Source organism: Rhyacophila brunnea, unplaced genomic scaffold (assembly GCF_057557595.1).
Source record: "Rhyacophila brunnea isolate RB1 unplaced genomic scaffold, BYU_Rbru_1.0 scaffold_4, whole genome shotgun sequence".
NCBI classification, from domain to species: Eukaryota; Metazoa; Arthropoda; class Insecta; order Trichoptera; family Rhyacophilidae; genus Rhyacophila; species Rhyacophila brunnea.
In genome coordinates this window covers 52,191,816-52,214,687 of record NW_028233068.1, presented here as the reverse complement: position 1 = coordinate 52,214,687, position 22,872 = coordinate 52,191,816, and the positions used below count along the sequence as shown (strand labels likewise).

At 35.1% G+C, this 22,872-nt stretch overlaps 1 protein-coding gene across 1 annotated transcript in view; it reads right to left on the bottom strand.

The window, feature by feature from the left end:
• The window catches only part of LOC147067503 (uncharacterized), a 65,436-nt gene that overhangs the window by 19,875 nt on the left and 22,689 nt on the right, over positions 1-22,872 (bottom strand). The window contains exons 7-19 of the mRNA XM_085953889.1: positions 22,642-22,751; positions 18,644-18,850; positions 14,700-14,879; positions 13,540-13,689; positions 11,353-11,560; positions 11,181-11,239; positions 8,831-8,959; positions 7,294-7,437; positions 6,077-6,239; positions 4,186-4,754; positions 3,125-3,289; positions 2,568-2,645; positions 369-563 (exon numbers count right to left, since the gene is read on the bottom strand). Of these exons, the coding sequence (XP_085810015.1) occupies positions 369-563; positions 2,568-2,645; positions 3,125-3,289; positions 4,186-4,754; positions 6,077-6,239; positions 7,294-7,437; positions 8,831-8,959; positions 11,181-11,239; positions 11,353-11,560; positions 13,540-13,689; positions 14,700-14,879; positions 18,644-18,850; positions 22,642-22,751 (2,357 nt within the window). The remainder of the gene's footprint in view (positions 1-368; positions 564-2,567; positions 2,646-3,124; positions 3,290-4,185; positions 4,755-6,076; positions 6,240-7,293; positions 7,438-8,830; positions 8,960-11,180; positions 11,240-11,352; positions 11,561-13,539; positions 13,690-14,699; positions 14,880-18,643; positions 18,851-22,641; positions 22,752-22,872) is intronic.

Sequence of the window (22,872 nt, the reverse complement as noted above, 5' to 3'; positions counted from 1 at the left end):
TTGACCATTCAAATGTGATAAACAATCTACGAATATTGTTTGTTTTATAATAATTATAGACCTAAGAATAAGGTAGTATTTTTTTGAAATACGCCATTTCTATTGGCATTTCCCAGTGGCTAAGCTACAACATACGGCCATAGCCATAAATTGACAAACGATGAATGAAGTAGGGAGTAAGATCATGTTAACGCGCGTGTTTGAAAATGTACTATTTTGAGTGCTAATACTTTCATCATTTTGTTTGTCGTAAAGTAATATGGAACGCTAAAAATACACAAACGCCAAGAAAAAACCTCGAGCAAAGCCGAGTATAAACGCTAGTCTCTATATATAGACAGTTTATATTTAAGAAACCTGGATCTAACCTGGTGGTTCTCGATGTTTCGGTATAGTTTTGGGAGGAGGTAGTGGTTCAGGGTTGGGAGGTCTTAAGGCCATGCATCTGTCACCAGCTAGCCTGTATCCCTCTCCGCACTGGCACCTGAACCCGCCCAATGAGTTGACGCAAATCTCACCTACCGATGCACATCTTGATGTTCCGTCTGCGCATTCGTCGATATCTGAATTCACAAATAGAGAATAAGGATTCGAGAAATTCAAGTGACATAAAATTATTACTTAGGCGCAATTTTTATACCACTATATACGTATTGCGTGTAACAATACGAGGGTTGTCCAAGGATTAAAGACCTTTATTGATTTTTGGTGACGCGCATGCTGTTTTTTAAAAGATGGCAGCACTGGCGCATAGCGTAGACTTGCCTCCCCAGAACGAGTAATGAGCCGACTTGATAGCTGCTTCAGTGTGAGTAGGGATTCCAATCCCGGGATCCCGAGTTATTTTCGATACCTATGAATCCCGAGATTGATAAACATAATCCCGAAACTTTCGGGATTGATTTTTATCAATTTTTATGGAAAATAAAATAAAAACGAAAAAATACTTAAAAACAAATAACTACATTAGAAATAAACTGAGTTTGAATGAAATTTGATTTATACCCATTTGTAAGTTGCTGATTCATTTTGTTTTTTCACATAAATAAATAAAGATGAGATAGATTGGAAAAAACAATGCTTCGCGCTATTAACAAAGTAATTCCACCATGATCTCATACGTTTTACGGCATTTTCATATATGGCTGACTAATTTGGTTTATGAAGCAGAAAGGCCATAAGTACACCATGATTTGCTTTACTATTTTAAATCTCGCTAACCCATTCATTAAGTCTTTACTATCAGAAACAGCAATCTCATATTAAATGCACATTATTATTTATATTACAATATTATTTACTCCATTAAACTTATGTACTTCCAAGATTGAACGTATACAATATGAATAATAAATGTCTTAAATAGTATAAATTATACTTACTAGATTTATTTTTGACCGATTTCATCAATGTTATTTGCAAATATAATTTTTTTATATTAATAATGGAAAAAATGCCAATCCCGGGATTGTCAAATTGTAATCCCGAAAGCCAGGGATCAGAATTTTGGCTCGAGATTGGATTCCCTAAGTGTGAGTAGTGTGACCTACTATACAAATGATTTTGAGGGGAAAATTGGGATATGTAAAGGTGTTCTCATTGGGTGCCCAAAATGCTGACGGATGCTCTCAAACAAAATCGTGTGAAATCGCTTAGGTGTTTTTGCACCTTTTTAACTCATTCAAATGGGATGTCTTTTTCTTCATATGAAGCTACATTTGGCCGGAAAACACTTCGAGACCGACGAGAACGTAGAGGAAGAGGTGAGAACATTTTTGAGGACGGTGGCGGTAGAGTTCTACGACAAGGGATCAAGAACCTAGTGCCATGGCTCACCAAGTACATCAATCGTAACGGGGACTTCGTCGAAAAATAGTGGGGATATGTACCTAAAATTTCGTATGCTTTTTTTTTTATAACAATTCAATTTTTATGATTTTTTAAATAATAAAGGTCTTTAATTTTTGGACATCCCTCGTATTTAAACATGTTATAACTTTATTAGATTACATTTCATTTAGTAGTCTTGTATATAAATGTTGTTATATACAAATTTTGTTGAAATAATATATAGCTAGGACATTATTTAAAAGAAAACACAATTAGTGACGTTCCTAACCAAAGTCCTGCCCTTAGACAGACATAGAAAACCATCCCATTTAATTTTTAATCTAAAATTGTACTTATGCAAAACTGTTAGTTGAATATCGACAGAATTATTGAAAAAATACATATATATAAATCTAGTAAGGATAAGAGAATTTCTACGAAATTTACTCTCAAACTACGATGTTTTTAGGTACATGAAGGTCTGCAGCATTGACAAATTTGGGGGCCACTTGTGCTTTTTCTGATGTTGATACTTTCTAACGAAGTGTCCGCGTCGTCTACTTCATGGAAAACCGCCACTGCTTTCAAAAGTTCAAATAATCGTAATCGATCTTTCATTCGCCGGCATTAAGTAACGCATGACCTTCCTAACCCCACGGGACGTCACTGGTCACAATATTAAACAGTAAATAACAGTAAAACAAAGATTAATAATGATATATAGGTACTGTACACACCTTCACATTCTCCAGTATTTTGATTGATTTGGAATCCAATATCGCAGGATTTTGTTGGTCTCGGATTCCATCTCGGCACTACAACCACCGGAAACAAAAATCAATGAGTAGGTATCATTTTTATGTACTTAATAATAAAATAAGGGATGCACTTTTTAAATTTTCGATTTCGTTGATTATAACTTACTCCAGCGGTTCCCATCTGGCAGTTCACATAATATGTAGTAAAGAAATGAAAAAAGAAAAGTATGAGGTAAGCTTTTACATATAAAACCGAAAGCATTTTATTAACACGTAGTAGAAAGCGCAATGGAGCAATGTAATTATTAAATGAAAGTTTTGGATATACTTCAACCAAAGCCCTTTTACCACCAAAATATATATAGTTCCATACAATATCAAGCATTAGATTAAACAGACAAGCAAACGAATTCAAGCTAATATATAAAATTTAATTCATTTTAGGGATTCGCGATAAATATTATGCTGAAAGGGTATTACGAGTAAGAAAAGGGAACCGCTGGATTGGTTGACAAACAAGCATTATATTTTCTGACCTGGAGGTTGTGGCGGTGAGCTTTCTTCGTCCAGAGTACACGTCGAAGTTTTGGATTTTTTGGAGTATCCTGTCGCACAGTCACAGTCATAGCCACCAGGAGTATTTCTGCAGACCTCAACCTTTAGTTTACACGAGTATCTACCAGTATCGCATTCGTTTATATCTATCAGAAAAAGATAAAGCATACATAGGTACATTTCAAATAGTTTTATATCTTGCGTAGTACTCATAAATAACTACAGGGAAAACCAGCGCTCGAAATGAAAAAAATCACGAACCGGAGCGCTCGTTAATTTTCTGAAAATATTAAAATATTTAGTTATTTAATTGTATGTGTGTATACGCCCACGGTGGCCGCGCGGCATAAGCGTTGGACTACAAAGCCGTGGGTCCCAGGTTCGAATCCTGGGTCTGGCAAGTACAAAAATTGTTTTTCAATTTGTGTGTGTCAGGGTATGGACCTAATAGGTTGAGCAAGTGGCTGACATCCATTTCTCGTAAAAAACAAAATCTGTCAATACAAAACCTCCACTCTGTGGAGGCCCATATGATCCTATCAGGATCGGACATGGTCGAAAAAAAAATAAATAAAAAAAATGTGTGTTTTATAAAAATAAGTAAGATTTTTAAGACGGAACGACAATGTTGCTCAATTTACGACCTGGAACGGCGCTCCGGTGCGCTCCGGTCCATTTCAAGCCCTGGGGGAAAACAGTGCTAAAAAAGTGTGCTTAGTGACATAAAGGCTCGGCGCACTGACTGATTTAGAGGCCCCATACGATAAAAAAATGATAGTGTTTCTTAAACTTTCCAAATAAAAATGCAAGAGTTTTGGGTACAAGTTGGTTTACAGGAAGCCAGGCTAATTTTCATAGCTGATTTTAGCAAAATTCATGAATTCAAGATTGAAAACCTGACCTTACCTAATCTAACCTAACTTAACCTAATCTAACCTAACAAATAATCCAGTATATCGGCTATTTTAAAAATTTGTTGGCCTCCGGCTTATGAATGAGAAAATATCTTTAGAAGATAGTTACAAATATTATATATACTTACCAATACACTGTCTTCTACTATCCATTGTATATCCGTCAATACAGTACTTTTCTCCTGGTACCAAGTGTGTCCAAGTATTCTTGGGAATCTTATCCACATCTACTACGAAATTACCATCATCGTCATCAGGATTCCCAACAATAGTGGGCCGTGTTCCATCGACTGGTTTTGGAGCTGGTAGATTTTCAATCCTTGGAATTGAAGGTCTGGAATGCGTTGGTTCTTGTGATGGGTATGATGCGTTAGGGTCATAGTCTGCTGGTCTTGGATATGTTCTAGGAGGATTAACACGGTGGTCCGGGTGTGTTCTTCGCGGGTCAGGCTCTGTTCTTCGTGTGTCCGGTGTGATTCGCGTCGGTTCCGGTTCTGGCCTCCTTGGGTCTGGCTGAGTTCTACGTGGGTCCTGTTCCGGCCTTCTTGGGGTGTGGCGATCTGGTTCGTAAGGAGATGCAATAGTTGGCGACAGGTCGTTGTTCGGCGTGTTTCTTTCTGGCGTAGGACGAGGATTTGTGATTTCGTTGTTGTTCGAGAATCTCTCATCTATTCTAGGAGGATCTGGAGAATTTGGCCTGAAAATGAACGAGTTACAAAACTAACGTATTGATCAATTATATTATAACATAAAAAACATACATTTTTAAGAAGGTATAATTTTGAAAAAAAATCATAAAACTAGAGGGTCTCGAACTCACATATTTCACTTTCCGGGTGAGTGCTCTTGTGTGTATTCAGCATTGAATAAAAACAAATATTAATCGCAAGTGCAATAACGTCGCTAATAAACTTGGCTAGCACCAGACGTTAATTATGGTTAAGTTAATAAGTCATTTACTCTAATTGATTACAAAGCCACAAAGAATCTCGAACAACATGTAGTTATTATATTATATTATATTTATATTGATTTATCTATTTATCTATCTGTCTGTAACGTATGGGAGAAAACATTAGTAATTTTGTAAGAAAGCGACACAGGGAGAAGGCGAAGAGCGGTAAGGTGAGAGAAAACATACCTACACGTAAACGCAAATTTGAATTTGAAAAATAAACTGACACGAAAATAAAATAATCGTTTATTTCAATCGGATCGTCAAAGAAAGCAAATTATAGTAAACCCTCACAGTAGTTTGACAGATGCGTATAGTGCAGTACTAGCTTATTGAGTATATACAAAGTATTAAATGACATTACAATTTAAATGTGACAGATTGACGAAAGGGTTTAAAGAAATCGATCCTGGCACACGTCAAGGGCGTCTGGCGTCCGGGTGCCAGCCTAAAATTGCCGCCCTTCTAAATTAAAAAAAAAATATTTGAAATATGACGTCATCAAAAAATATATTTACTTATAACAAGAATATGACATATTTTATTTATTAAATAATATGACATTCTGAATTACAATGCAAGGCGACTCGGAACGATCGATATGTATTGATGGAGCATGGAAATCTAAATTTATAAGAGAAAATTGCGCCGCAAGTGATTTTTTTTGCGACAAACTGTTTTTTTTTTAATATTGTATCTTTCTGCCCCAGTTAATTTTCTGGTGACTGGTTTTAAGGACTTTTTCCGCCGTTTAAATCCTGCCGCGCAGATGTTTTGCACCCCTAAAATCCATCGCGGCGCGCCCCTAAAACGGTATATAAATATAATTGTGGAAATAGGTACGAAGAATAATATTTCGAAGCGAAGGAAGACCGTCGGCAAGCGAAGAAGCCTACTGGGGGCAGCCTTCATTCTGCCCTAAAAGAAACAAAGTTCTGTGAGAGGTGTATAGTTTTTATCGCTTATGGATGAATTTAAGAGTAATCATGACCATCAGCCATAGTCCACGATGGAACGACAAAATGGACACAGTGGGTAACTAAAAATATTCATGGCAAACTAACTTCTCTTCGTCAAATTCGTAATACTCCCCGCTGTAGTATTCGGGAGTTGCTGGTGTGGTCGCCTTCTTCTTGACGCATCTGTAAGTACCAGGCAAGTTGACACACTCATACGCGGGTCCTAATCCAGCGCAGCCGTGTGTCTCTAAGGTGCATTCGTCGTCATCTGAAAAAAATGTAGGCACATTATCCCATTGCAGACAGAATTAATTTTTCAGGAACACTTAAAAAGGCACACTGATTACTACTAAAATTGATATAACTCGTTTATTATTCATTCAATTCAAATAAATCTTTTAAATATCTATAGGTTTTGAATTTTTCTATTTATATTTTTAGTAAACTTTGTGTACACGTGGAATGAAAAAAACATGTCAAATATAGTTTTGTGGGTTTTTTTAGTCTTTTTTTTAATACAAAATGACATAGATAAAAAGTCCATGATAGAAGTAAATAATAAAAGGAAGATATACTAAAACTGGTGCTAAATATAAATACTCTTCAAGATATTAAGAAGATGGAGGGCCATTTTATGTTTATTACTGTCTAAAACACCTCATACCTAGCGATCTGATCATTATTTTGACAAATTTAAATACAAATTTTTTGATTTTTATCATGTCGTGTATCTTGCGCCAAATTGGCGCCGATAGGGCGCGATGGGAAAAAACGTGCATGAGAATACCTAGTCTTAAAACAAAAGTATGGAAACATCAATGCAACATTTCCTTTCAACCTTTCAATCGTATTATATCAGTAAAGAACGATGGAGTTAGGCTGTAAAGATCCAACATAAATAGTGCACACTAAACTTTGCTGTCATACTTATTTGTTTTCATTTAACTCTTATACAAATTGCAGATGATGTTGGCTAGTTTTTAAAATGCCGAAACTAAGATATAATTGATAATACGTTGGTTGCGCTTTTCATAGTGGATTGTAATTGATGTTGATGGAATACTTGTGAGTGTGGATCCTGGGGGGAGGGTTTGGTTGCACTATCATTCGTGCGGTATTGTTTGTTGGGTCAACTAAAAAAAACACTGTCTTTTTACTTAGTAGAGCAGAAGTGCTCTCAAGTCTCGTATCGTCCTTAGTTTAGTCCTCAGCAGCATCGGAGAAGTTTGCTGAACTCTATTTTAACCTCAAAACACAACAAAATGTTTTTGAAATTCTTAAAAATCATTAAATTCATAGCAAGTAATAAATTATTACTGCACCTTCACAGTTGCTGGTGGCTGCATTTAGAGTATAACCGGTTCCGCAGCTCATGTATCTGATGCACTGGTATGATCCAATGGTATTGTCACAACGCTGAGTTTCAGAACAATCATTCATGTCGTCTTTTTGACACTCGTTAATATCTAAAAAAAATACACATGATTTGGTAAATTATTAAATTTACATACTGTGCCAAACAGTAATTTATTAATTGACTGAAAAAGATTTTTATGAAATTAATTTACCTATTGTAGTTTCGTTTTAATTTAATTATTTTTTTATTCGAAATTGATTGTCTACAACATTTAAGAAAGTGGCTTTCATAAATCAAACAATGATTATCAGGTAATATTTGCAACGATAGCACTAGGATCGGTAGTTTAGTGGTGAGCCTTCGCTCTGGTAGCGAAATACTTAAGTTTGAATCTCCCCCGGTCGAAGATTTTTTATGGGATTTTTCTAATATGTATGTTTCTCAATGACATTAATATGGACGAAGCATCTGGAAAAAAAATGACACTCACTTTTTTGTCGGGTCTGCCGAATGGCATAATCTGTTCTAACGCCATTACAATAAAGGTGATATTGCTATAAATTCCCGATGCTATTTGTCGGGTCTGCCGAATGGTTCGGTTCGAACGGGTTCGCTCAAATTAACATTGACACTAGAAATACTGTGCTAATGCAATTAATTTGCGTGACGTCTACCTATACATGTGCGAATGTTGCTATGCGCGAATTTACTTGCTAGCTTCTGTACTGAGTACGTTGTCCATTAATAATGTCATTGATGTTTCTTGACGACATTGGATTGTATTGGCCCTAATCAGCTCATTTTTCTGAGTGAGTAGATTCGCAATAAGCTTATTGAAAATACTATAACATACTCAGAAGAGATATTAAAAAAAAACATTACCATGACATTAAAATACAGTAACTATGTTTTGATCACCCTTTTAAATCATAGCGTACGGATTCGAATGCTTTCTTTATAATTTGAAATACAAATGACATACATAAATGAGTTTACAGCCAATTAAAATATTTACACAAAAATGATTAAGTAAGAATGTAAATAATATATAATATCATCTGTGAATATTTCGCGCGGGAAATTTCTCGCAAACTCCTAGATCTTATACAGGGCTCGAAATGGACCGGAGCCCCGTTCCGGTTTATTAAATCGCTTCGTCTCGTGGAAAAAATAATTTTACCGTCTGAAGTAGATAAACCATAAAACAAAAATATAACACACTTAAATTATAAAATAAACATAAATTTAGAGAGATAACTATGTTAAATACTAATAATTGATACTTCAAAAGGTCTCAACTCGATCTACTTCTTTTTCAATCCGACCTTGTTGGCTTCCTGAAATGTGACTAAAAACGATATTTTTGGCGGAGTGACACATTTTGGGAAGACGTGAGAAAATCGAGCGGCTACGAGGAATCTTGAAGGCTCCGTGTGGTGGTCATATGCTCCACCTATAGCATGAACATAGACGAAGAAGGAGAAACGTATTTGGTATTTTACCTATGCAAGCCAATGTAACCGGATCCTTTACGAATCCAGCTTTGCAGTTGCAGCGATAACTTCCCAAAGTATTCAAACAGTTCTGGAAATCATCGCAGTCGTGGGTGTTTTCACGGCATTCGTCAATATCTAAGAATATAAATAAAAAAAATAGTAGTATTATAACAATTCATAGGAATAATATTAAGGTTTTTTAGAAATTTTCAAAAAAATCAGGTTCGAATACTGGGTCTGGCAAATACACATATTATTGTTTTTGTGGTTGGAGTCAGAGTATAGACCTAATAGGTTGTGCAAATGGCCATTGTTTTCTATATTCTCTTCTTCTCTCTTGTGAGGGTAATATTTGTTATAATATAAATCTCATGTTGTGTACGCCTTGAATTTAGATTTGTTTTTTTTCCCTAGATGCCTTTATGGATACCTCGCATTTACTATCGAGGTTTCTTAAGGACTTTGGCACGAAAACTACTCTACTTGATGCTAGTCAAATGAAAATTGTACCGGCTGAGAGAATATGCCTTATTGAAAACTATTCTTCTACCCAAATCGGGTATCGTTAATTTGAATTCGGCCAGGGCGTATGAAACCGCCTTGCAAAAACCCTGGAAAATTCTTAATTTAGATTTGTTATGTCCACAACGTTGTGTTTTCTTAAATAAATCCATTTCTTGTAAAAACAAAAATGTGTTAACACTAACCTCTACTCTGTGGGTACAAGAATATAACATAAGGTATTAGTACCCAAAAAGTTGAACTTAAATGTCACCTAAATTCAGTACAGTAAAATTGGGGTCGTATAATATAAGTAAACGATGTCACGAGAATTTTGGTATTTTTTTTAATATTGACACTTCGTTACAATTTTTTAACCCCCCTGTCTAAAAATTCCGTCAACTTTTTAACCGTTTTTTTTTAATTTGTCGTTAAAAATAAATTCATTGAAAACAATCGATTGTAGTATGTTGTTCTGTGAGAATATTTTATTCTCAGAGTTATTTTATTTGTTTTGTGATGACACATTTTATGCAATCCTCCCCCCCATAACCACGTCATCAGAAATCGTCGTATTATATCAGATTTCTTACCCCATTAAAACGTGGCGTCATATTAATATATTATGGACTATCCTTTAGTACTCGAAATTGAACATATTATTATAAGTCGACGAATAACGTAATAACAGGGAAAATTTACTGTTTTATTATATTTATAATTAAATTAATTTTCTTTTATGTTAGTTCTCCATACTTTTCTCTCATATGGTACTTTTTATTAACTTAAGTCAACTCAGTAAACGGTCATAGCTCACTTGAAAATTTGGGTATCTGCTCCTGAGACATTACCAGGCGTAAAAAACTGCTTATGCTTTGCATCCAAACGTATGGCCTTGCGTTACGCTCGATTAAGACCGAGTATGGTGCGGGCTGGGTTGGTTTGGAGGGGTATATGTTTGTGTTGTTTTAGGTAACTTAGATTTTTGTTAAAATTTATGTGTAGCAACATAAATATAGCAAAAATTTATGATTTCAAGAATTAAAAAAAAACGTTGTTAGAGCCCAATGGTTCTAAACATTTCTTTAAAAAATCGCGAACCACTTTCAGCATAATATTTTTTCAATTGATTACGTACAACAGCAAAAGCTTACACATTCTATAATAATTGCTCATTTATTATATATTTTATAACAAAATCAAGCTAGCGTACTTTCACATTATATAATAAAAATTATGATGTCTTAAAAAAGCAGGTAACAGTTACAATTAGCATTTTACACACGGCATAGCGTCTTATATAATAACAGCATTTTTAATGCTTGTAATACATACCTTTTCATAATGAATGTTCAATAAATTAACATTTATATTATGAAGTTTATGTATACAGTATATAATAATGGATTACATTTTAATATACCTTACAATATTTTGTGGGTTGCTCTTATCAAGCGAATTAATAAGAACAATGGCTAAAATTATAAGGGATTTCATTTTAAACCGTTATGCTGTTTTCCACAATGGCCCATATGTCACGTGGTGCTTACCATTGTGAAGGGGTGACATACGCGTCAGCTGGTAAATGTTTGCTGTATATCGGCAAAGTCCCGGTGTTGCAACATGCATCAATTGGCGCCAACGTTCGCCTTGCTCAGGCCATTGTGAAGGGCAGCATTAATGATAATATAATAAATTAAGTCTAAGTTTAATATGATTTCTTAAAAAAATTCATGTATACTGAGAGGGACACACAAAAAGTGTGATATAAATATGTTTAAAACTATTTATTTATGAAGAATAAATTTGATTGAAAGAGTTAAAATAATCTATGAATATAATTCATAACTCATACCAACACAGCCTCCATTTGGGGGTTTCTTATAACCCCTTGGGCAGGGAGGATGGCCTGGGCTGAAAAAATAAATATTACGTATTTTTAAGCAAATATTAGGCGTAGGTGATATAAATAAATCAGACGTCAAGTTGAATTGAAAATGTAATTAAATAATATATTATGTAAATACCTTCCATGTGTGGAGGGTTTATAAGGGCTAGGTCTAGGGGGCTCTGGTCTGGGGATCGGTGTAAACCTTGGGAGTTGCGGAGGCTGTGGTTTGGGAGCCACTGGAGCTTTCCCATATGGCTTAGTTTTGCAATCATAACCACCGGGATCGTTCACGCATACTGTGTCTGGGGGGCAGATATCTGGATTTTCTACGCATTCGTCAATATCTAAAAAAACATAACTATATTTAACAGGTCACAACAATATTTTATAGGAGCTTTTAAAAAAAAAATCGGTGTGTGTATTTATGTACGCGCGTTAGAAGTTAAACTTCTTTGGCGTAACAAAACTTGTGATTAACTAGATTCTTTGACTAGCTCTTAATTATCTTGTTAAATTACACACTCAAGAAAAAGGACCGCTTATTGGAACGCCGTTGGTTTATTTCTATACACTTTAACTTATATTACTAAATTATATAATGATTTCTCGTTGTTTTTATTTTTAAAGTACCAACTGTCACTTTGACGTTTAATAGTTTGTTTACGTAAGTAATAAATTTTATAATAAATTCGCTGCTAACAAAAACTAAACAGAACAATTCTAAACAATAATTTTATACTGTATAATCGTCACGATTGCAGTATCATACTGTGGCGTAAAGGTAGTGCGTTCGGCTGATAACCGAACAATCGGTGGTTCGAATCCAATCGAGTGCGTTTTTTGTCGTGTGAAAAAATAAATTATCTGTTACATATCACACGCCAAAAATACACTCTGATCTGATTTCCCAAACGCACCAAAAGAAGTATAACTTAAAAAATATATAAAATATTTTTTTAATAATGTTATCAACTGCGTGATAATTTAAAACGAATACATGTTTTAGAAACACATGACTTCCTTGGCAATACGTGAGAAGGTCAGTAATGTATCCATATCTGTTGACAAGTTTTTATAGGCGACTAATAAAATAAATCATTGTTTTATAATGGTTTTAAAACTAGATTTGTTGTTGATTCTGTGATAATTGAGTTATTATTTTTCTAAAAAGATTCATTTCTACGGACTTGTAATATTTTTGGGTTAAAACAGTTATAAGAAAGGTCTATTATTTACGTTCAAACAGCGCTTCAAATGGACCTGAATGCACAGGCTCCTGTTCGTGAAATTATCGAGACTACCATTCCGTCTCGTGGAAAAATTAAAAATGGCGCTCCGGTTCAGAAATTATTATTACGAATTTTAATAAAGTTTAATAAGAAACTTGACAATATATCGTACACATATATTTTTAAAAACGATAAGATGTTGTGTTGTTTTGATTAAAAATATGCAATGCATAAATTATAATAATGACAATTCAATATTTGGGCTTAATATTCCAGGATTCGCCTTCTGATATATTCAATATTTTTGTGGATATTGTAAGGTATTAGTAATTTAGTGATGTCCCGTGGGAGTAGACAAACCATGCACATCTTATATACGGCAGGTAAAGTAAGGAAAAATAATAATAGTTTTTTTCGCCCGCGGCGCTGAAAATCGTTTCCTGTCCAAATCTTTAGTAGTAGTGCAAATCAGATGTCGGACTGTTATTGCAATTGTCTAAGGTAGTTACGTATGTATATAACAAAAAAAAATCGTAAACCTTTGGTATTTTTTTTTTTTTTTAGAATTATTAATAACCATGTCCTTGCTTTTTCGTACAAGGTGGTTGTTAGTAATTTTGAATAATCACAAACATCCAGGCTTTGAGAAAAATACATAAATGTTTTTTTTGTCATGACCGGGAATCGAACCCAGGAACTCTCGGGTGGAAGGCGAGCGCCTTACCAACTGCACCACGAGAGCCGCCTACCTTTGGTAAATTATCGAGCACTCCGGATCATAAACTTTTCTTTTTAGAGCACTGCGTTCACATTCTACGTTAATTAGACTATATCTCTGGACTTTATAGTGATGCATTTATTTATCTCAATTTACTCTGTGTTAACAAGCCTTGTCACATATATGTATATGCACAGGTGCAGGACTATGCAAATGTAATTCACAATAAGGTATTATAAGTGTGTAATACTTAAAGTATAGAATAACAAAAAAACTTTGTAACCACGTAAATGTCAATCTAATTTATAATACAGTGTTTTAGGTGTGATTTAAGATTTATTTTATACACTCAGTTACATGAATTGTGTTATATTACCTTCACACGTAGAATCAGATCGCATTTTGAAACCGGGTGGACAAGAAGTCTTTGAAGCTTTGTCTTGACAGGCAAAGCTTCCCTGAGTGTTGAGACAGAATTGGCTTTTCCGATTACAATCATCAGTGAGCGTGAGACATTCGTCGATATCTGAAAACATTTTAGTAACAATTTATAATATACATTTAAATGTATGCTGCAGCAACTATTGAACTAATGATAAGTCATCCATCGGGAAGATACTGAGGCGAAGTTTTTAATGGCCTATTTTGCGTCTGAAGGTCGAAAACGACGATGATGACGACGAAAATGTTATGGATCTGAAGAATTAGTAAAATTTGTAGGAAATATATTTACGTAATTTTATGATGGCTAATATTTCGCATCATGCGCATGTATACGATTAAAAGATAACAATTTTTAACTTTTCAAATAAATTCCTATTCATAATCAATTTATGATTTTAATTTTGAATAAACATTGTTTAATTGAAATCGATAAGTAGGTAGGTACATTCGTCATAGGAGGCCCCCTTTTCGGTTGTGCCATTTCCGTCAATAAAATACGCCACTGGCCATGCGAATCAAAATATTATTATAATGCTCATACACAATAATATAATATTGATTACATAAAACAGTATTCTTTCAAACGTCTCCATTTACTAAGAATTACTGCCAAAAGTTGGTAAGTCTCGAAATCGTGTTATGGAGTATTTGCAATTTGAAGTTTGATTTGCCATCTAAAATCAGGCATAATGCTAATTTCTTTATGCTTGATGTGCATGTTCTAAATATCGGATGACTTTGATTTTTTTGTTTAGAATACTTTAAAAATAATATAGACACATAATCCGTTGTTAACTCTAAATACTCATATTATCGACTTACCAACTTTTACTGATCGGTTTCTGATTATTTAAATTAACAAAAGAATTTTCATGTTATATTTTTTTTGTTCTCGCAACCAAATTATTAAACAGCAAAAACTAATTAAAATAATATTTAAATAATTTATGCGTTTGCGGTCCGCGAAATAAGATTTCACCTTTTTACCAAACCGCAGGTGTAAAATAGTTGGGAAGTACTGCACTATTGGTACTATTATTAATCAAACCATTAATATATAAATATAGATTAATAGTGAGACGTGTAATTTACCTTTGCAATCCTCCATGGTCTGATCGTATTCGAATCCAGGTGGGCAGCTGTCCTCTGAAGGGGGCGAATAGACAGTCGGTTCGGGTTCATTGGAAGCACTACTGGCGCATGTAAAGGAACCCACGGTGTTTACGCAAACTCGACCTGGCGGACAGGGGTTGCGTTGGCACTCGTTCACATCTAAAATACAAATCAGAAGTCTGAGATTCCCAAATTAAAATGCGAGTAATAATATTATAATAACGTGTGATACGATTTCTGTAAATAATAGTAATATTATTTTACATTTAGCATTGAATGTCAAGTCATAGTTTTTTAGAACGCAGGGTGCGCACACAAAAGTAGTATGGGGGAGGGGGTACATTTCGAAAGAAATATCCATAATAACATATTGATTTTTAAGGCGGTGGGAGGAGGCGGGGTTAACAAAATCAAGCAAGTGTCACTGACTTTTGCATTTATCTGGCCTATTACTTATAGCTTGTCGTCACTTTAATCGCTGCCCCCCCCCCCCCCACGATTTTTCCCGAATACATTCCCTATACCCAGACACTCTAAACTATGAAAATCTGGTGCGCAGTTATAACTACGGGTGATCACCTAAAGATTTATTGCGACCTGTCGCATCCACAAGTGGTTATCGATTGCACGTGGCATTATTAGCATTCGTTTGTGTCGTCCGCGCTGTCTTGTATTTTAAATATGCAACGTCAGAGTATTGAAACACACATTAGATGCAGCAGTGCCACCGGTCTTTCACTGACACAGGCCTTGTGTATCGTAGTATGGTGCGATGAAAGGGGCCCGGGTAACGACCTTCAGTCAAGTAGTAATATACCATTTATCTAAATAATTGGGATCTTTCCCTCGTGTGCGCGCGCGCCTTAATATAATAAAGAAATTTGTATAATTTGAATAATTAGGAAATTTGAGGAATTAATGGCCACGTTATAATAGTGGCGATGCGGGTTAAAGCGGTGCAAGTAACATTTGTATAAGTAAAGAAATAAATGGTATTTGTCGGAACATACAAAGGCTTTCATCCGGCGGCTCCAGGTTCGATTCCCGGTGGGGTCAAAATATATTTATGTGTTTTTTTTTCAAATCCTGGGTGTTTATCACGTGATCGTTTCATTTCTATAATACTGTATTACTACACTACTGTCATTGAGTATCATAGCATGATGTAGTAAAAATAATATATAATATATCAATAATATATATATTCTTAATAACTCTAATAATAGAATACAAAAATTAAGTTTTAAATCGTAAAAAAACATTAATGTTTTAGCACTATTTTTCATACAAAATAGTAGTGAAATATTATGAATATTAATGGGTGACATTGTCGATTTGATTTTTTAAAAGTAAATATTATGGATCTCATTATGTTTCCTTCTCATACCGGACCCGGAAATTTCCGTGATTAATGTTCATTCCTTTTAATACCGGACCCGGAAATTTCCGGTTTCTTCCGGACCGTAATTAATCTAATATTTTCAGCCATCTATTAACTTTTTCGAAAAACTTTTGATGCAGTCAAGTAATTAAAGTAGATTCAAACCACTCTTCTGCATCGTTTGTTAGTAGATACTACTACTATCGACTGGAAAACTTGCCGGTATTGATTCTCCATAACAGTGTGAAAAAAAACCTTCCTAGTTGATTAGAAAGACCTTAGGACCAGAATATATTTGACCAAAGAGTGATTTTTGGAAATGGTTTTTACCTAAAACCTGTTATATGCCGGGAGTTTTAGTATGGCCGTGCATGAAAGGCCGCGATTTTCTTTTAAAAAATAAAACCTAATAAATATATATTTTTTGGCAATAAATTAATAGTGTATCATATAGACTTACCAAATAAATGCACTATTTGTCATCTGCTTCGCCATTTATTAAAAAAATCAAAACCAAATATTTCACAAAACGTCAGGGTTGTCACAAAACTTACACACGATTATAAAACTGTCATAAAAGAAATAAACTATAAAATCACAATATTCTAGTATTCCACCCGTAAAACAAAGTTAGGTTAGCAATGCAAATATTACAAGACAACTGACTGATATTGTCAACACGTGTGTGTCAACCCTGCTGAGCGACACATATCGGTAACGAGATGAAGCTATTTTAAAACACTGATTTTAAAACAGAAAAATGTTTGTGCAAATACAAAAATATTACACAATGATTCCAAGAGATGTTGCTGTGTTTACCATATGCTTGTATTATTAAAATAATTGTCATTGGATAGTAAAAATAGGTGTCAAAGTGGACCGTATATATACGGTCATTTACTATGGCCGGCACTGCGCCCACGGAATTGTAGACCGTATATATACGGTCGTGGCATCTAACCGGTTAAAGGCGATTTTTGATAAATAACTATTTTTTTTAATTATTGTTGATGCATTTAGAATCAATTGCCATTGTTTACTAAAAATGAGGAAATTGAAAAATGTGAATTATGACCAGGGCCTTTGAACCGCTATTTTTTTCGTTTCAGTTTTCGTCCCGGCTTTCGTTCAGAAAAAAATAACGGTTTTCGGTTTTCGATTCAGCTCCGACTGATTAATTTTTAAATGTTTATAATTGTATCAAAAACTTATTTTCTACCATAATTTAGAACATTTTATGATACTTGTATGATAGCTCGGCACTGCGCTCCGAAACCAATGGTTATGCTGCACCATACGGCCATAGCCATATATATTTTTTTAAATAATTATAAATTATGAGAATTATGTCGAAATGTGTCACAACTGAAGTTGAGAGTAACATGTATTGAACCGAAAAAAACCGATATTTATTTCGTTTCGCTGCTGGTTTTCGTTCCGACAAAAATAACGGTTTTTCCGGTTTTTGATTCAGTTCCGGTTTGAAGCCCTGATTATGACTCTAGGCCCAGTAATTTAACTGGTAATGTTTATTTTCGAAGAATTTTAAAATCTTGAATAGTGTAACTAATTGGTGTATTACACAAAAATATACAAAAATATATTAGAATAGTACTGTACGAAAACATCTTCATGGCCACGCTTCCAGGCGCTGTTGTTTGCTAAATGGGAGGAGCTTATTAGTTTATAATGGAAGTTCGGTTAAAAATGGGCGGAACATGTTAGTTCACCGTTTTAACACGTAGCTAGGGAATCCAATCCCGAGCCAAAATTCTGATCCCGGGATTTCGGGATTACAATTTGACAATCCCGGGATCCCGGGACTGGTCCCGGGATTGGGATTTTTTTCCATTGTTAATAAATTTACCAAATTTTTATATTTACAAATAACATTGATAAAATCGGTCAAAAATAAATCTAGTATAATTTATACTATTTAAGACATTTATTGTTAATATCGTATACGTTAAATCTTGGAAATACACAAGTTTAATGGAGTAAATAATATTGTAATATAAATAATAATGTGAATTTAATATGAGATTGCTATTTCTGATAGTAAAGACATAATGAATAGATCAGCGAGATTTAAAATAGTAAAGCAAATAATCATGGCGTACTTATGGCCTTTCCGCTTCATAAATCTAATTAGTCAGCCAAATATGAAACTGCCGTAAAACGTATGATATCATGGTGGAATTACTTTGTTAAAAGTGCGAAGCATTGTTTTTTTACCAATCTTTCTCATTTTTAATAATCTATGTGAAAAAATAAAATGAATCGGCAACCTACACATCAAACTTCATTCAAACTCAGTTAATTTCTAATGTAGTTATTTTGTATTAAAAGTATTTTTTCTGTTATATTTTCCATAAAAATTGATAAAAAAATCAATCCCGAAATCCCGGGATTATGTTTATCAATCCCGGGATTCATAGGTATCGAAAATAGCTCGGGATCCCGGGATCCCGGGATTGGATTCCCTACACGTAGCCAAGAAGATGTTTTCGTACAGTAGTGTGGACATAAAAATACTACTTACCATCGCAGACCTGGTTGGTCTTATTCATCATGAATCCCTCAGGGCATCCTCCTCTTGATGCTTTCGAGCCGTGATCCATATTCCTGTCTTCCGGTCTCGGTCTGGGAGGAGCGTTTCGATCGGGGGCGCACCTATAGCTCCCCGCTGTGTTCACGCATTTCATCCCCGGCTTACAGGTGTGTATTTTCAGCTCACATTCGTCCACATCTAAAGAATGTAACAAAATTAAAACGAAAGCTGAAATATAATATCAGACTAATTACCTCACTGATTTTTTGTGGGGGCTCTGTGAATTTTTATTAGTATGGTGTCGATTAATAAAACATTCACATATCGTCTCTAATTTTCCACAAACACGTATTTCAATTTTAGTCAGTTTTGAGTTGTTTGATGAAATGAATTCAGAATTTGAATACGCACATATTCCACTAAACACCTCTCAAAACATAGGTACTTTATAACAAAATAGATTTAAGCAATGAGAAATAAGTACACAGAATACTGATCTCCGACAGATGATTATACCGAAGTTCTTTCTCGTAAGTGAAGATACGTGTTTAGTGCAGTAATATTGTGGAATGATTCACAGTATAGTTGAAACGCATTCTCGTATCTCCGACAATATGACTGATCGGTCGAAAGTACCTATAGTGCGATAGATTGAAGAAACATAACATTTTTTTTGAGATACGTGTATGTAGAAAATTATCAACGATATGAGATCATTATCTCTTAGTACAGTTCAGGCGCGCACACAGAAAAATAATTGGGGGGGGTCCATTTTTAAAAATATTTCTATAATATTTTTTTATTGATTTTAATGTGAGATAGGTGTGGGCGGGGTTAACAAAATCAAGCAGGTGCCACAGACTTTTACATTTACCACGCCACCTAATTATAGATTCTTGACCCTTCAACCGCGGAATAAGATATTTTCGGGTACATTACCCATACCTAGATACTCCGCCCCATGCAAACACTTGCATCCTCCAAGTATAATTAAGGGTGTTATCTTAACCTATGAGTTATATTGAACTGTCGCATCCACAAGTGGTTATCGAACGTGCGTGGCTTGACGGTTATAATTATTATGACCGTAAGTGTCTGTTTGTGTCGCATAGGAATATTAAAGCAAACATTGGATGCCACTAATGGTTGCACCAATTTATTAATGCAACGAGTTTTCCAGCGACCTCAGGCCTTACGGTGTCGTAGAATGCCGAGAGGAGTGAGGCCAACCCGTTGAGAAGCTGTTTGACAGATAAAACATCCGCGTCACGATCCTCGGTCATGAGGTCCTAACGAAGAAGAAATAATATTCGATATACTTGAATAATTTATATTTTCTTGGGGGGTGGGGTCCGGACCTGAAACCACCCTCCTTCTTGTGTGCGCACGTGATGCAGTGGTTTTCAGTCGTTTACATTTTACGACGCAATAAATTAGCAGTTAGTGGGTGGCTAAGCCCATTGTTAAGCATACAGTTTCTAAAGGTAGAATCAAACTATGCAAAGCTGACCCTATTTCCAGTTCTAAGAGTTTTGACCGATGTTTGGTTATGCGTCAATTACATTGAGCTACTTTACGGGCTGTTTGTTGGCGAATTTACAATCTGCCCGTAAAGTCGCCCAGTGTCATCATTGAACAAGCTAACAAGCAGATTGTAAACAATCTACCGAGAAAAGTTGAAAGCCGGTCAACTTTACACGCTGGCGGCTCTCGTGGTGCAGTGCGTAAGACGCTTGCCTTCTCCCGAGAGTTACTGGGTTCGATTCCCGGTCAGGACACACAATATTTATGTGTTTTTCTCAAAGTCTGGGTGTTTGTGACTGTTCAAAGTTACTAACAACCACCTTGTACGAAAAAGCAAGGACATGGTTATTAATAATTTAAAAAAAAAAACTTTACACGCTACACGCCGGCGTGTGGGCCTACTGCGTCTGCGCAGTAAAGCGCAGTAAAGCGCAGTAGCAACCTCAAAAAAACGAACTACGTTTTGTCAAAATAGTAGCTGGCTTGTGGCTTCTCAGCGAATGGAAAGTTTTGTGTGTCATCATCATCATCACAATCGCAGTAGCTGAATCGCCCGCTATTAAATTCGGCAACAAACAGCTCGTAAAGTAGCTCAATGTAATTGACACATTAGTGATGTATGTCGATCGAAGTATGGTAGTTTGACATTAAGCACTCCTTTGTCGTCTGAAAACTTTTTCGTCTTATTTTGATGAAGTATCAGGATCAAGACGCATTCTCTCATTGTTATTACTCGCCTCTTTTATTTTGACTGTTGTATAATCTTCCCTAGTGGTTAGTTAAATCATCGTAGTTATGGGGTCTAGGACGATTTGGCGCCGGACAACTGGACGCCACGCAATTCGAAATTAAATAGACGAAAGGTATTTATAGGTAGGTACTTTAAAAAAATAAATATTATTTATATTAAAATAATTATATTATGATTTAATAGTTGGTGAGAGTTTAATTTAATTGATAGAATAATGATTTAATTGTGTATATGTTTAAGTTCCAACGAAAAAAGAGTTTTTTTTATTTTATATACAGCTTTAGGCATAGTAGTTCCCAACTCGCATTAAAAAAAACATTATGTCAAGAGTAAAATGAATTAAAACTACTAAGTAATAGATAGAAACTGATTAAAATTCCTCGTCTACGTTCTGTATATGTAATTCTACGACAGTGCGGCGTCTAATTGTCCTGGCGTGCAGTTGTCCCATTCCCGTCGTTATGGTAGATAAACGTGGACATAACACAGGGAGTGAAATCAGATCCGAATTCTATTCTAGAAACAGCCATCAAAGCATACGTAAATATTATTATCACTGTGCAATCAAGCCTCTTGAATTAAAATCGCTTGGACTTATTATATAAAAAAATACGAATATCCAAAAGACGGCGTAGTGCGCACTTTGAAAAAGGTCCTGAATGTACAAAAAGACTAACCGTGGCATTAATGACGTGTACATAGATTAATGCTACCAAAAAGCAACCGAGGGACATGGATACGAAGATGGTCTCTAACTCAGACGTATTTATTGTAATTAGACGTTCCCTAGGAGTGGTAGCATAGCAGCCAATCCTTTCACCACTAATAAACACCAATATTCCTTAGCTAATGGAGTATGGACCTTAAGTATATATTAAGGCTATACCTCAACTGAGGCATGGTCTAAAAAGATCGTGACTAGGCGATGCGCGGATTGCGGGTCGCGGGTGCAAATCACGCAAGCCGAACGAAATATAACTTGTCATAAAAGTTCAACATGCGCCCTTTTTATGTTATGTTTATTATTATATTCGTAATAACAATAGTATATTAATTGACATGTTTTCTTTTTCAAGTAAATGCGGAACGTTTTTTAGTCATCTTTACACGATTTAAGAATATTTTCATCCGACTCCATCAGAAAAAAAAATGACGTGCGAACAGGTCTACTAATCTCTCCGAATGGCAACGCGCCGCAAAATTTCGTTCCACATAGTGTTGAAAATTATTTTCCGTTTAACTTATGTACGCTCTTAAGTAATAAAGTAAACAAAAGTATAGTAAATATGAAAATAATCGAACAACTACTGAAAAATGGTAGAGGTACAAAACATATCCTTTGGCAAAGGAAATATTAGTTATTAATTCGGAGAACAGGAACCAGTCAATCATCCAGATACTCCAGATAGAGGAACATTATACATATATTTGAGATGACTTTTCCGGTTTCTAGACATATTATTTGGTGCGGACCTGATAGCCAGTAGAGACTGGTGGTTTTGTGTCTTGGTCGGCGCGCTGGAGAGACCGAATGAAAGATATTATTGGGAACTTTAAGCTTCCTCTAAAAACAAAACTTACTCTAAGCAGAGGACATTGGGAGGTAGAGAGTATTGGTCGCTCAGAAGTTGACTGCATTTCAGGATGGTCACAATCTATTTAATAATAAGTACCTAAGTAAATAAAAATAATTATATAGTATGGTGTAGTTTACCTATGCAAGAAACATTGTCAGCCATTAGTTCGAATCCTTTTCTGCATGAACAAATGACGGCGTCTCCAGTGTCCATGCATTTATGTTGGCACGGGTTCTTCCTTCGACATCTAGAAACATATATTCAACTGATTAATTTGTCCACGTTGAAGTAGTAAATACATACAGTTTTGTGCCGTTTTGGGAATTTTGAATAAGTGAAATACACTTTGGTATGTTTAGATAAACCAA